Source organism: Pomacea canaliculata, linkage group LG3 (genome assembly GCF_003073045.1).
Source record: "Pomacea canaliculata isolate SZHN2017 linkage group LG3, ASM307304v1, whole genome shotgun sequence".
In the NCBI taxonomy this organism is placed as follows: domain Eukaryota; kingdom Metazoa; phylum Mollusca; class Gastropoda; order Architaenioglossa; family Ampullariidae; genus Pomacea; species Pomacea canaliculata.
Genome location: NC_037592.1, coordinates 40,080,885 through 40,093,633, shown reverse-complemented (window position 1 = coordinate 40,093,633; position 12,749 = coordinate 40,080,885). Strand labels below are relative to the sequence as shown.

At 36.8% G+C, this 12,749-nt stretch overlaps 1 protein-coding gene across 2 annotated transcripts in view; it reads right to left on the bottom strand.

Annotated features, from left to right (window-relative positions):
- Positions 1 to 12,443, bottom strand: part of LOC112559030 (glyoxylate/succinic semialdehyde reductase 1-like) — a 36,304-nt gene extending 23,861 nt beyond the window's left edge. The window contains exons 1-9 of one of the 2 annotated variants that reach the window (XM_025229866.1): positions 12,355 to 12,443; positions 12,222 to 12,258; positions 11,269 to 11,351; positions 10,359 to 10,488; positions 7,763 to 7,882; positions 5,847 to 6,005; positions 4,511 to 4,555; positions 3,756 to 4,052; positions 86 to 241 (exon numbers count right to left, since the gene is read on the bottom strand). In XM_025229866.1, coding sequence (XP_025085651.1) covers positions 86 to 241; positions 3,756 to 4,052; positions 4,511 to 4,555; positions 5,847 to 6,005; positions 7,763 to 7,882; positions 10,359 to 10,488; positions 11,269 to 11,351; positions 12,222 to 12,258; positions 12,355 to 12,389 — 1,062 coding nt within the window. In that variant the 5' untranslated portion in view covers positions 12,390 to 12,443. The remainder of the gene's footprint in view (positions 1 to 85; positions 242 to 3,755; positions 4,053 to 4,510; positions 4,556 to 5,846; positions 6,006 to 7,762; positions 7,883 to 10,358; positions 10,489 to 11,268; positions 11,352 to 12,221; positions 12,259 to 12,354) is intronic. The other variant, XM_025229867.1, reaches the window with a different exon arrangement.
- Between the last annotated feature and the right edge of the window lie 306 nt (positions 12,444 to 12,749).

Here is a 12,749-nt window from a genome sequence, read left to right as displayed (position 1 = left end):
CAAACTATGAGCAGTAACAAAAGTGCAGAAGGGTGGGGGAAAGGAGAAAATGCAAGATTAGAACAAACAAAAAAGTAACCCTGACCTTGGCAGCAGTTCTGTTCCATATGGTGACTTCATGTCCCGATCGCAGCAGGTTCATTACCATGCCCTGTCCCATGATACCCAGGCCCAGAAAGCCAATGCGGAGTGGTGTAGGGATGACTGCCTTGTTGGTCAGCTTGTTCATCATTGACTCTTCCTATTCATAAAAATTAACGCAATGCAGGCTATTACTTGTCTATTAAAACAAACATCCTGAATCAGGGAAATGACAGTCTTTAATTTATTTTTATAGTTTCAAACACCTTCCCCCTTCATCTCATGATTTACGTAGCATTACAAGGAATAAACGTTTCTTATTGGCAGATGAAGTACAGGTATACAAACAAAATCAATGGCTGGAGGCACTGTTGTACAGATTGATATATAACAAAGCCAAATCACCAGTTTAACAATGGAAACACAAAAATTAACACTGCTACTGATCCTACAATTTATATCACAGGATAACAGCCATGTATAATGAACAAGAATACGTTATAACATAGGAGTGGGCCTTGCAGTTTTAGACTGGAATAAACATGTCTATAGAGACAATGCATTTGTCCGTGTGGAGTTGTACTGTGCTTAGAACAATTTTGGTTTTGGAAGTGCAAAGATTGATGGTAAATTATTTCCTTATTTATCAATGATGGTTGGATTTTGTTATTTAAATTACATTATTCATTTCCAAATCAGAACTACTGCCTGTTTCAGTTAACGTACTTTCTTCATGCCAGGAATCAAATTTGTATTGTTCAACAACACATCTCCAGATATTCTCTACTAGTTTGTTTTCTTTTTTAAACTGCGTTGTTCAAGTCATTGTGCTGAACACTTGTTTTGTTGTAATTTGAAGTAGAATCTCTATCAACATGTTCATTCCAGTCTAAAACAGTAAGACACATGCGCATGTCATAGTGCCTCGTGTTTGTCATGTGAACATGCTTAGGCAGATAGATCAGACACACATTGTTAAAACTTTCAACTTGAAATGTCTCCCTGGACAGCAGGTAGTCCTCTGGATGTTTATAGAGGACATGGCCGTGCAGAAAGTCACTCAGAAGCTTGACAGCAGCAGGATAAGTTAGCACTATTAGAGATGGTATACATAGCGATTGCCTGCAAGGTGAGGTTTGGTTACACTTGTCATTGATGTTTTGGAAGTGTGTAATCCATCAAACTAGTGCCTTAGTCTCACAGGGTCATGATCGCAATATTCAATACACCAATTAACATGATCCCTGACTGCTGCTGTCTTGTCACTGAGCTGAGGGCACGTCTTGCTGAGGTTCACTTTACTACCTTGCGACAGGGTTTTTCTTTTTCATCCTAACTTTTATACTTTTAGCAACATGCCAACAATCCCCAATGTTTCTAACATCTTTAGTTTTCACTAGCTTATTAATTGCCACGTTACAGATGTGAACATGTTCCTGAATTATAACACCTGTCGTGCTCACCAACAAACTGTAGATGGTGAATGGGCTCTGTGTAACAGGTGTGAATTGTTGCCCATTTGTAAAGGTACAAACATTGCACCCAAATGCAGATGTATTTTATGTCAGTCACCAGGTGAACAAACAGAAAATGTTGAATATTGTCATCCCTAATGAGTAAAGAAAGATAAGAGATATAAGGAAAGATAAGTGAACCCAATAAAAATAAAGTTTTAAAATTCCGCTATCTTTATGTTTGTGTCATTTCTGCTGTTCATCTTTTTCTTCTTCACTTTTCTATTTTATGGAGAATTCATTCAATTGTTGGTCCTAACCCTGACAGTATGATCAGTTCACCTCAGATTTCTAAATGCCAACAGTAAGTACTGGGCTGAGAAAGACTTTTTATTGCTCGTGTAGTCGACACCACCTGTGATCTCCACCCTTTCTCAGGGTCTGGGGAAGAAATTAGGGAAAACTGACCTCTTGTAAAAGTCAGCACTGTATGCTCCTACCATCCCTCGAACAGGCGAAACCATTTTAAAAAATGACCACAAGAAGATCCGCCTTTAAATCAACTTTTGAAAAGCCTTTGTTGTCACTATTCTTTAGTCTGAATTTTCTTATTAAATGTACATGCAGTCGTTCAGTTAATATGCAATGGGCGCTACTACTTTGGCCTGCCAATCCAACTTTCAGTGTTAGGTTAATATGGTCTTATATATGACAGTATGGTCATGGCAAAATTGATTTGATTCAGGTGGCAGGTCAATTTGATATGGTTTTTGGTCGAAATGAATGGCCTCCGGTTCACTGTTTTCCCTTTATGGACGTACATCAGCTGATTGTGATTCAGTAACAACTCCCTCCCCCCCAAAAATAATCACTTGTTTTAAAAAAATTCATGTGGCTATTTATGCTTTATTGTGACCTTTTTACAGAAATCACATATATAAAGAGTGCTTAAAATTCTGTTTATCACATGTACTGATTGATTGCTCTTACCTGGAGAGTTAGTTCCCTTATGAATCTTTAGTCAATTGCAAAAATGGAAGAATAAGCATGACCAAGCAAATGTGAAGACTATAAAGAAAAGTATTATGAAATGGCTTTTAAGAACTTGAATTTGTGGGTGCTCGAAGTCATGGTTCCTGGAATGAAAGCCGACTGATTGATCTCCCTACTACACTCCCTCTCAGTTACAACCTGATTTTGGTGGATTTTAGCAAGTCTCAATAGGGAGGTTTTGTTGTATCTATAAAAACACTATGGTACCAAATCTCACATGTGACTATGTTTGGTAGAGCCAATAATCCTGCTACCTTAAACAACAACAAAATCATATGGAACACAACTTGAATACACTTCTTCCCTCTGTATTAGCTACCAGCTAAAGCTAGAATAGACTACAACCTCTAAACTCCATGCTATGGATTCTTTATAGACTCTTCCCCCCACTATACTGAAATCTTGTCTGTCCACTCCTGCTCCAAACCTTCACTCCTCATCAGACTCATGTGATCTATCCTCCCTCCCACAAAGTAAGGTGACCAGACGTCCCGCTTTTGACCTCGTGTCCCGCCTGCCCAATGTCCCGCTTTCTGGCTCTCTGGCAAGTCCATCAAATGTCCCGGTTGTCTTTAAAAATCTGAATAAAGTACGCTGATTTGCATCCGGCAAAGTCACAGCGCCCCCCCCACCTTTTTTCGGCGTTCTTTGACGGTGACGACACCATCATCGGCACGTGTTCCGCTTTCGCCCCTGCAACATCTGGTCACCTTACACAAAGACAGTCACAAAACGACAATGGACATTCTCCCTCTGTGCTGCTAAGCAGTGGAACTCTCTTCCACATCACATTCGCCAATCGGACTCCACGGCTACATTCAAATGCTCTCTAAAAACATATCTGTTCACAAAGTGCTATTCCTGAAATATTATCCCTAACTCCCTTGTAATACTGTCTGTCATGTTAACATGAAGTATGACTCCAACTGTTTACAGTATCCTTCATACATTGCTTTATGTTCTGTGCCTGTATCTGTATATATCTCACCATTCACAATCTGTTTATCATTACTGGTCTGCATAGTGAGTGCAATCTATCTTGGTCATGGTGCTGCGCATTACAAATACCCATTATTATTATTGTAAGCCTCCTGAACTAAAATCAAGGTCTGCCTTCTGTATTATGTCACTTCACATACCTAACTATTGCATTGCATAAACATGTACCTTGTCTTCGTGCATCAGGTAGGGATCATCCTCTTCCTCAGCTTGGATTCTAGAATCATCAGGTGAAAGCCTAGCTTCAGAAGCCTCATCCTTGTACAACGGAGCTGAAGTGTCCATGAAAGGGGCACTAGCAGATGAGTCTTCACCATCTGGTGATGTGGTAGGTGCTGCAGAGGGTACCTTGGAAACAAAGAATTTTTTGTGTGCTGCACCTGGGCTGGTATGATCACTTGATGAAGCCAAGGGAGCAGCTCTCTTTACAGGCAAACTCTTTCTGGATGAGGGAGTCAGTTTGTTCTGAAAATGTACTTCAAGCATTACTTCTTGGTAAATCAGCAATGGCAAAATCCAACACTTGGTTTATTATAACAGTCTACTGGCTGGAGGTGTAGTGAACATGAGTGGTTCACCATGTTTAGGGCAAGGCAAACTTATCTTCCCTGATAAATCAGGTACCCATTTCCGCTAAGAAGCTACTGGGTGGGAAGTGCTTCCTAGAAACTGGCCTAAGCAAACCTTGAACCAGCAGTTTTCTGCTCTATAGCTGACCACAGTAGGCCACACAGCCCTCTCAAACTTATTATCAATATTTATGAAATTTTTTTAGCAGTTTGCAAGTTTAAAAGATATTTATTCACAATCAACCAAAAGACCTTTGTGCAATTCTCTCATGAAGTCCTTAAAAAAAAAAAACACCACCTGTTTCCATGTGGGATACATCAAGAAAGGAACATATTAATCAGGATTTAACTAACCTTTTTCATGATCTCTCTCTGTTTCTTCTGTACACTTTCAAATGGCTAAATAGAAAATAAGCATAGATTATACACTCAAGATTTGCTAAAAACATGATAATGATTTTGTACTGATATTATTGACAATGATGAGATTTTGATGTTTTTATTTTAACATGAAATTTAAAATTATCTGTTCTAACATTAGCATTATGGAATCCTGAGACCACCAGAAATAGAAAAGAGGGGTTCATCTGTAAAAGTCAGTCTTTTATTTGTTAAATTGTTAAGAAACTGTTATCTCTCTGATTTGGCAAACATAAATTACCTTTCTAAGAACAGATCTGTCAATGAATTAACCACCACAGAAAAATATCTGTGATTAATATTCAGCAGGATTTTGAATCTATCTGAAGCTCATGATGCCATGGCTTAGTTTAGAAAAGTATTGTTTAACTTTGCACACATTATTTTTCTTTCACAAATATTAACAAAGAAAAATACATTTTCAGGTTATGCTTGGAGGCATTAACAAGAGGTTAACATTTAAAGACAGCAGACAACACCAAAACTAAAACAGAAGAGGCAAGAACACTTAAAAAAAAAATAAATAAAAAATCTGCTCATCATAAAACATATCATACCTGCTTTATCATTCAAATTTTCTTAAAAAAAGAAACATAGCATCAAAATTACATCTCAAGAACACAAAATTCCCACCCTGAGCATTGATCCAAATGACAATTCAAAATAAACTGAAAATAAGAAAAAGGCCTTTGATTGCAAAACACAGGACACTGCTGTACAAATGATTTGAAATGCTTCCTGCACTAAATCTTAATGACTAGAGTTACACTACACTCAATTTTCATTTAAAATGCCGCATATGTTCACCTCTGACATTTTAACATTCGATGGCCTGAGAAGATCTCCAATACCGCCCTGTGGGAGAGAACCAACCAAAACCCTGCCAGCCTAGACATCAAGAAGCGAAAGTGGGGCTGGATTGGCCACGCTCTACGGAAGCCAACCGACAATATAATGCGACAAGCTCTGGGCTGGAACCCACAGGGGAGGCGCAAGGTTGGGAGACCCGACAGACGTGGAGACGATCAGTCCGCAGAGAGGCAGAGATAGCTGGCATGACATGGTGCCAACTAGAAAGGGATGCCCAGGTCCGATGGCGGCGTGTGGTTGCGGCCCTATGCTCCACTGGGGGCGAATAGGAACGAAGAAGAAGAAGAGAAGATATGTTCACCTATCACTACTTTGTTTAAGTAAAAAAAAAAAAAAAAAAAAAAAAAAAATTCCTTTCCCTGCATTTATCCATGAGAAAGAGGCGCTTAGGTCTGCTTACCTCCTCAGCTAATTCACTGTCATCTGGCAGGCGGTATATATCGTCAATATCCTTGTGATTGGACACTGCTCCCTCTGACTTGGATCGGCTGGTCTTTGCGCTACCTGAGAGGGTGCCCTGTAGCTTAGGCTTGCGCTTGGGCTCTAAGGACTTTCTTTCCTACAGTAAGTAACAAACGAAGCACAAGTACATCAAAGCACAGATACGGGGATTGGGTGCCTGAGGTTCCCATTCAAGCAAAGCAATGGTCAAAGGTCAAGGTGGTGTTCAGCAAGACTTGACAGCAGCAGACTGCATGCATGCCACTCTTATGTCAGTAATAATGAACAACTCATCTTCAAGTTCAATATTTAATCCTGCCTATTATTAACTCAGCTGTTAGAAGTAAACTTTAACTTTACTAAAGTCAATGTTCATAATTAACAATGCATTGTTCAATCAACATGAATTATTTTTTTTATCAAAAGTCCAACAAATAAGCAGCTGTTTTACTTTGGACAAAGACTCCATTTATAATGGGAAAATGTAGCTGTCACACAAGCATTAGAAGAATGTAAGTAAACTTGAAAAAAAAAAAGGCATGTTTTCTAAGCCTCATATGTGACAACTGTTTAACAATTGTGGAGATTCAATCTCATTCTCTGCAGCACTTTCTTTAATTCCCCAGATATCTTTATGTGAACGTATCCCATGTCTGTGTGGTTGCCACTTTTTTTTTTTACACACTATTCAGAAACTTATATCTACATATCTAGTCAGATTTAAAAAGCATGAGTAGAGCTAGGCAAAAAGGAAAAACAAGGTGATGATGCAAACAGCCTTTTTACACTATAACAACTGAAAAGGATACTGTAATTAAATTTTATTTAAGATACAATAATCACCATTCAATTGTACTAACTTGTGTTGTCTTTTACTGCGCTTATTGTATAAAGCCGTAATCAGCAACCCATATAAAGCCCAAAATAAAGCTAGCCTTTATTATGTAAATTACTGATAACAGAGTATTCTAGTAGAATTACTCAAGTATCTAATAGCATTTTCACCTCTTTCCCCAATGTCTTTTCCTTGTATGAACTATCAGAATATAGTTGCTACGGTTGCTAAATGTCTGATACTATGCACTGTGGAATACATTAAGAGCTTATACAGATAAGCGGTGACACGCAGGTAAATAGTTACATCAAGCTAGTACCTTCTTATGATGGAATCATATATAAACCTACTGTTATTGTTTTAGCTTGTAACTTTTGTCCTTTCAAACAAAACAGAACAGAACAAAACCCCATTCTATTTATATATACTCAAAAGGCTGCATTAGCGAGCAGGAAACTTACTAAAGATGGTTCATTTTTTCACCAAAAGAATACATTTGTCTGAAACAGATCTTTCAGTTTCTAGTAAATGTTTTCTTGGGCAAAACCTTAACATAGGGGCTAGTAATTTGAAAAACGACAGAACACACAACCTGTTTCAACCCTCCTCCAGACAGACTGTACACCCAAAGGTTGATGAATTAACCATAGCAGAAATATGCCCCAATTAAAAACAGCATAACAAAAACATATAAAAGCTGAAGAATGGACATAAAAAAGATACAGACAACAAAAAACATAGGACACATGCTTGGTTGTACTTTGACTTTAACTCGCTCAATTGAAACAAAAGGAAATTCTATCCAGCACTGTTTGGAAAAATCTCATTAGTTTAAAAGCCCATTCCATGACAACAAATCTCCATGCATGACTCAGACCTTCGTCAGGTAGTTTAAATGGTCATTATGACCCTAAATTGAATAGGGTGGTTTGGTTTAGCCAGCTGCAGGTCAGACGATTCATATTATCAGGTACTTCATGCACCGAGTCCAGAACACGGACAAGCAAACGATTCCAATGAGCAAAACAAAAAGAACAAACCTTTTTGCTGCCGAAGAGGGGCTCACGCGAATAGTCTTTCTGTGGGGAGGAGGGCCTGTTCGGAAAAATCTGAGCGATCTCTTCGTCAATGGAGGGCAGATCTGCTGTCCTGACTGAGGCCTAATAATCAAGATTAAGTCTTAATTAGCCTAATTAACCCTAATATCCAACCAGTTTCTTAGTAGTTTGTTCTGCTTGATAGTGGGCGGCTTTATCAAAATCTCATATGTCACCTGCCTACATGAGTAATAAAATTTTGAAGCTTCAAATTAAAAAAAAAGTTATTCTCTCCACAGCTGGCATTAGTTTGGTTGATATACCACATAATTTTAAAATCATGATTTAAAATAAAAACTTGAAATTCCTCTTTATGATCTTTTACCTGTTAAACTGAGATTAAAGCAACATTGTACATGGGAAAGTCTACATTTAACAGAAACTGCATGTTTAAGTCAAATCGGGAGACCCAAGATCATGTTTAACGTTTTATCACTGTACTGTCTTTTGTTTTCAAAGACACGAACTCAAGCAGCTAAAGCATTGGTACAAAGCTAATGAGACTATCTTTTCTTACAGGTCACCAACTTTTCTCAGTAAGAAAATATGTAGCAAATATGTTTATGTCTAGTTATCTTCACCTGTTATCATTTTAAACACTTGTAATGCAAAGTCATTTGACTGCAGCATCAAGATGCAGCATTCCTAGCATCAGAAAACTTGTAAGAATACTTTTGTGCTTGTATATGCAGCCTCATAATCAGTCAAAAAACTGTTACTAAAACTTAGATAAGGAATGGTCTGATTGGGGTTGCGGCCCTATGCTCCTCAAAGGAGCAACAAGGAATAAACTAAACTAAAACTGAATGGGGTAGAAAATACAGTTTTTGATAATCACTGAAATAACTTAAGTACACTTAAAATATTTAATTAGGAATTCAAGTGGAGGGATTTTTTTTGGGGGGGTGGTGGGAGGATTTTTCCTGTATATTAAACTATATCTTATTAATGGTTGAAAGCTTACAGTGAGGGGAAATCAACAATATTTTCAAGACCAGCTGATTCCTTAAATTAAGATGCCTACATGAACCCCCATCAACTCTACTTTGGGTCATTCAAGACATAAAGACTCACAAAACACACAAAACTTTACAGGACAATAGCTTTCCACACAGTGCTGAATTACTACATTTTCTGTCTGAGCAATCAGTAGTTGCATGCATTCTTGCATTTCCTACACAGACAGGCTTATGCAAAGTATTTTGCAGCAGTTGTTTAAATCTGCCAGCATCACCAGATTTCTGTTCATGATTTTGTTTTTTGCAAGACACTCTTGAAAATTGTTGAAAATCATAAAGCAAATGATATATCATTTCACACTCAGCCTTCTGTATGCAGAGCAAGTAGGCATAGAACAAAATACCAGGGAAGACCATCAAAACATCTGAGCTTCTATTTGGATAATCCATAGAGCGCCTGACTTTTTACAGTTAAAGATCTACTTTAACAATTAGATTCATGTTCATACAAATATTTTACAGAAAAAAAGCAACCAGCAAGTACCCTACAAAAAAAAAAAAAAAAAAAAGAGTAGGAAATGTAAGCATTACAGCTTGAGAAGAGAGTAAGACGAGAGAGTGGATAAGTAACCTACATACCACATAGTCAAGCAACATTGTTTTCTGTGATGAAAAGCATGTTTTTGTACATATTTTTATGTATGATTAGTTAAACTTAAAAAAATATCCAACACAAGTGACTGGTACCACTGGTATAGAGGAAAGGTTGTAAATGTGATGCAGATAAACAACTCTTTGAATTTGTTATAAGGAATAAAATTCATTTTTTAGACTGCAGATTTTTGCATAACTTCTACATTTACAAAACAAAGTACTACACTGAAATTCAAACAAGCCATCCCTTACCCAAGAAATGTGCAAGATTCAACATATTATACTGTCACATTTTTATGTCCAACCACCTCTAGTACAAGGGACGAGCCAGCAAAGCTAAAATTCTGACTGTGTGATTTCCTTGGGGATTTTCTTTGACATGCTTCTTCTTTTATGTTTGATATAATAAAATAAAGTATTTCTTCCAAGATATGAGCAACAAATATCAAATTTACTAAGAGAAAAGGTGCTTTTGGATATTGAAAATTAAGTATTGCTGTACACAAGTCTATAACAGTATTTATCTTGATGGCAATAATGCAATTCAAACCAAACTCCAGCCAACACATGCCTATATGTACACATGCATTCATGTGCATGTGCCATCATACAGAGCAAAATAGTAGAAAAGACTGCCAACATAGTCTAAAGATAAGCAATGAACACTCTTCCTTTCAAGCAAGCTTTTAATTTTTTGCAACTGTTTCTTCTAATCAATGCCTGTGTACAAAATATAAGAAAAATCCAGCATTTTACTACTTTTTGCTTTTAAAGAGTAAAGTTTCACGACTGAAACAGGTAGTCTGTTTGCTTATTGAGATATCCATGCTTATTTTGTTCACAGATATCATACACAGTAGAAGATTGAATAAACAATCTAAGCATTGGTCATGCCTCTCATTAAAAACAAAATTCAAAACACTTACTGGAAGTGCTTGCCAAGCATCTTCAATGGCTTCCAGAGCCTCTTTGAATCCCCGTGGGATGCGAGTAGCTTCAGTATACTTGTCACGGAACTGTAAGTAAGGATACACAGAATCTTCTGGTATCCAAGCACTTTAAAGATAAGAAGAAAAAAACATGTCTATTAAATGCATAGTGGTCACTCTGGTTATAGGTCAACCATATAAATTATAATCATTAATCCCACAAGTTCTAACAAAATGTTATTTTCGTTACGATGAATAATAAAGTCAAATATAAGAATATTTGCCTTAAAAAAATGTTAACATATAATTTGATGATTAAGAAACCAAAATTTGAAGAAAATCAAAGCTGTTATAAAAAACAAACAAACCTGCAAACAATATTTGTGACAGTAGCAGCAATCTATTCATACACACAAAATATTCTGGTATCATTTTTAAAGAATGACTTCCTTTCTTTTGATACTAAAGTTAAATCCTTTAGTCCTAAAATTGAGTAAGTTATAAAGGTTTATAGTGGGCAAGTCCGATAGCACAAAGCTGACCCTAATCACATTTTTGGACCTTGACTACGAAATTGCTCTGGAGCAAAGATGTTAATCCCTTATTTATACTAATAACATACCTGCCTGTAAAATCTTTACTACTGTATGTGATATTCTTTGAATACACCAAATAAATCAAAAATATGCATGCAGTTAAACCACTTGGCAGTCTCTATGGTTACCTTGCTGGCATTTCCTTATTTATGTTAACGATCCCTTCCAATGACCAAAAGCAGCCAGTTTTCCAGAGCAAAAAAGAAAGCATTCAGGAAACTGATAGGGGCACTAAGCTAATGGCACATAGCAAATTGTAATAAAGACACAAAAATTAAAAGAACCACATAAACAAATAACATTTAACTTACTAGTTTTCAGATCCAAAAAAGAACACAAAATGATGTGTCTTCTTGTTGGAAGGTTTTTTTACTTCTGGCTTGGGTTCTATGATCTGGACAGATGAAGGCAAATGCACTGGGTTAACAATATTTTTTCTTAATTTTTTTTTTTAATTTAAAAAAAGTTTTTACAAAATCTTAATATAAATATTGTGGTTCATCGGAGAAATCAATTGAACTTAAACATGAAATGTTATGACTAATTACAATGTAACTAAAAATTTCTTACAAGGACACTAAAACTACAAATATTCTACAATTATTTAAGCAGCTGATTCATTTACATATATATTAAAGTACAAAATTATGAACAAAAGCTCTACAATTTTTATGCCATAAATGACAATAATCAAAGACACTGTCTACATTTAAGGAAAAGATATTTAAACTGATTTTGTTTTGCTGCATAAATGCAAATTTACACTTATCAAACATTAAAACGAAAAAAAAGAAAGAGATCTGCAAAGAGTGTTTCTTATATGTAATGTCTCTGAAAGGACCACTTTGAAAACAAGAACAATACAATCTTAAAAACAAAAAAAGGACTCCAGTTACCAGTTTGCTTTATGTCTCTCTGTCTCATAAAGGTGAATGCTGATGATGTACAGATTAACGTATAAAACTAAATGCGTTCCAGATGTTTAAATTTAAAAATTAAAGTGTAACAAGGGCTAAACGTTGGGGCAATCAAGAGGAGACAATCACGTCACCGGGTTCATTTGTTGTCAAAAAGTAGGAATCTGGCGATCGAGAGGTAACATGCTCAACAAACAACGTACAAAACAGTGCGAATCCTAGATCGTAAACTGGAATAATGTAAGTATGGTAAAAAAGCAGTTTGCTGATGCATTTAATATTAAAAAGGAGAGTGTAGCTTCCGTGCAGAGCATAGAAACTCAACATCCCTCCAACGGTTACAGTACCTTCCCAGGCCACGCCTGGAAGCCTTTCATCTTTGCCCTGCAAAAAATAAAGAGGTGATAAATACTAATGTGACTGCATTTTATCCGATCAGACGATGTCTCTTTTAAGGAGAAACAGAAGTGACTTTCTTACCAAACCAAATCTCCAACTTTAAACTTCGCCGCCATCTTGCAAAGCCACACATGGAAAGCGTTGCATTCTGGGAAAGAGATAGCGTCTCTCAGGGGACGTCATAACCCACTTCCCCACAGCAAGACCTGTGCAGTTACCTCCCTTGAAGTTCATTCGTACCTTTTAGAGATAAAGGACTACAGTACAGTAAGCACCGAGACCATCAGTATCAATAGTTTGACTCTTCGTCTGCTATAAGTTCGTCATAAAATAATTGTTGTCTGCTAGAATAAATAGAAGATACTTCGAACCGTGGGGAAAAGACATCAAATAATACAATACAACTTATATTGATCCCCGCTAAAAGTTCAGGCTGTCCCCTACTGTCACATGTCTGTGCTCTCTCTGATCCGCCG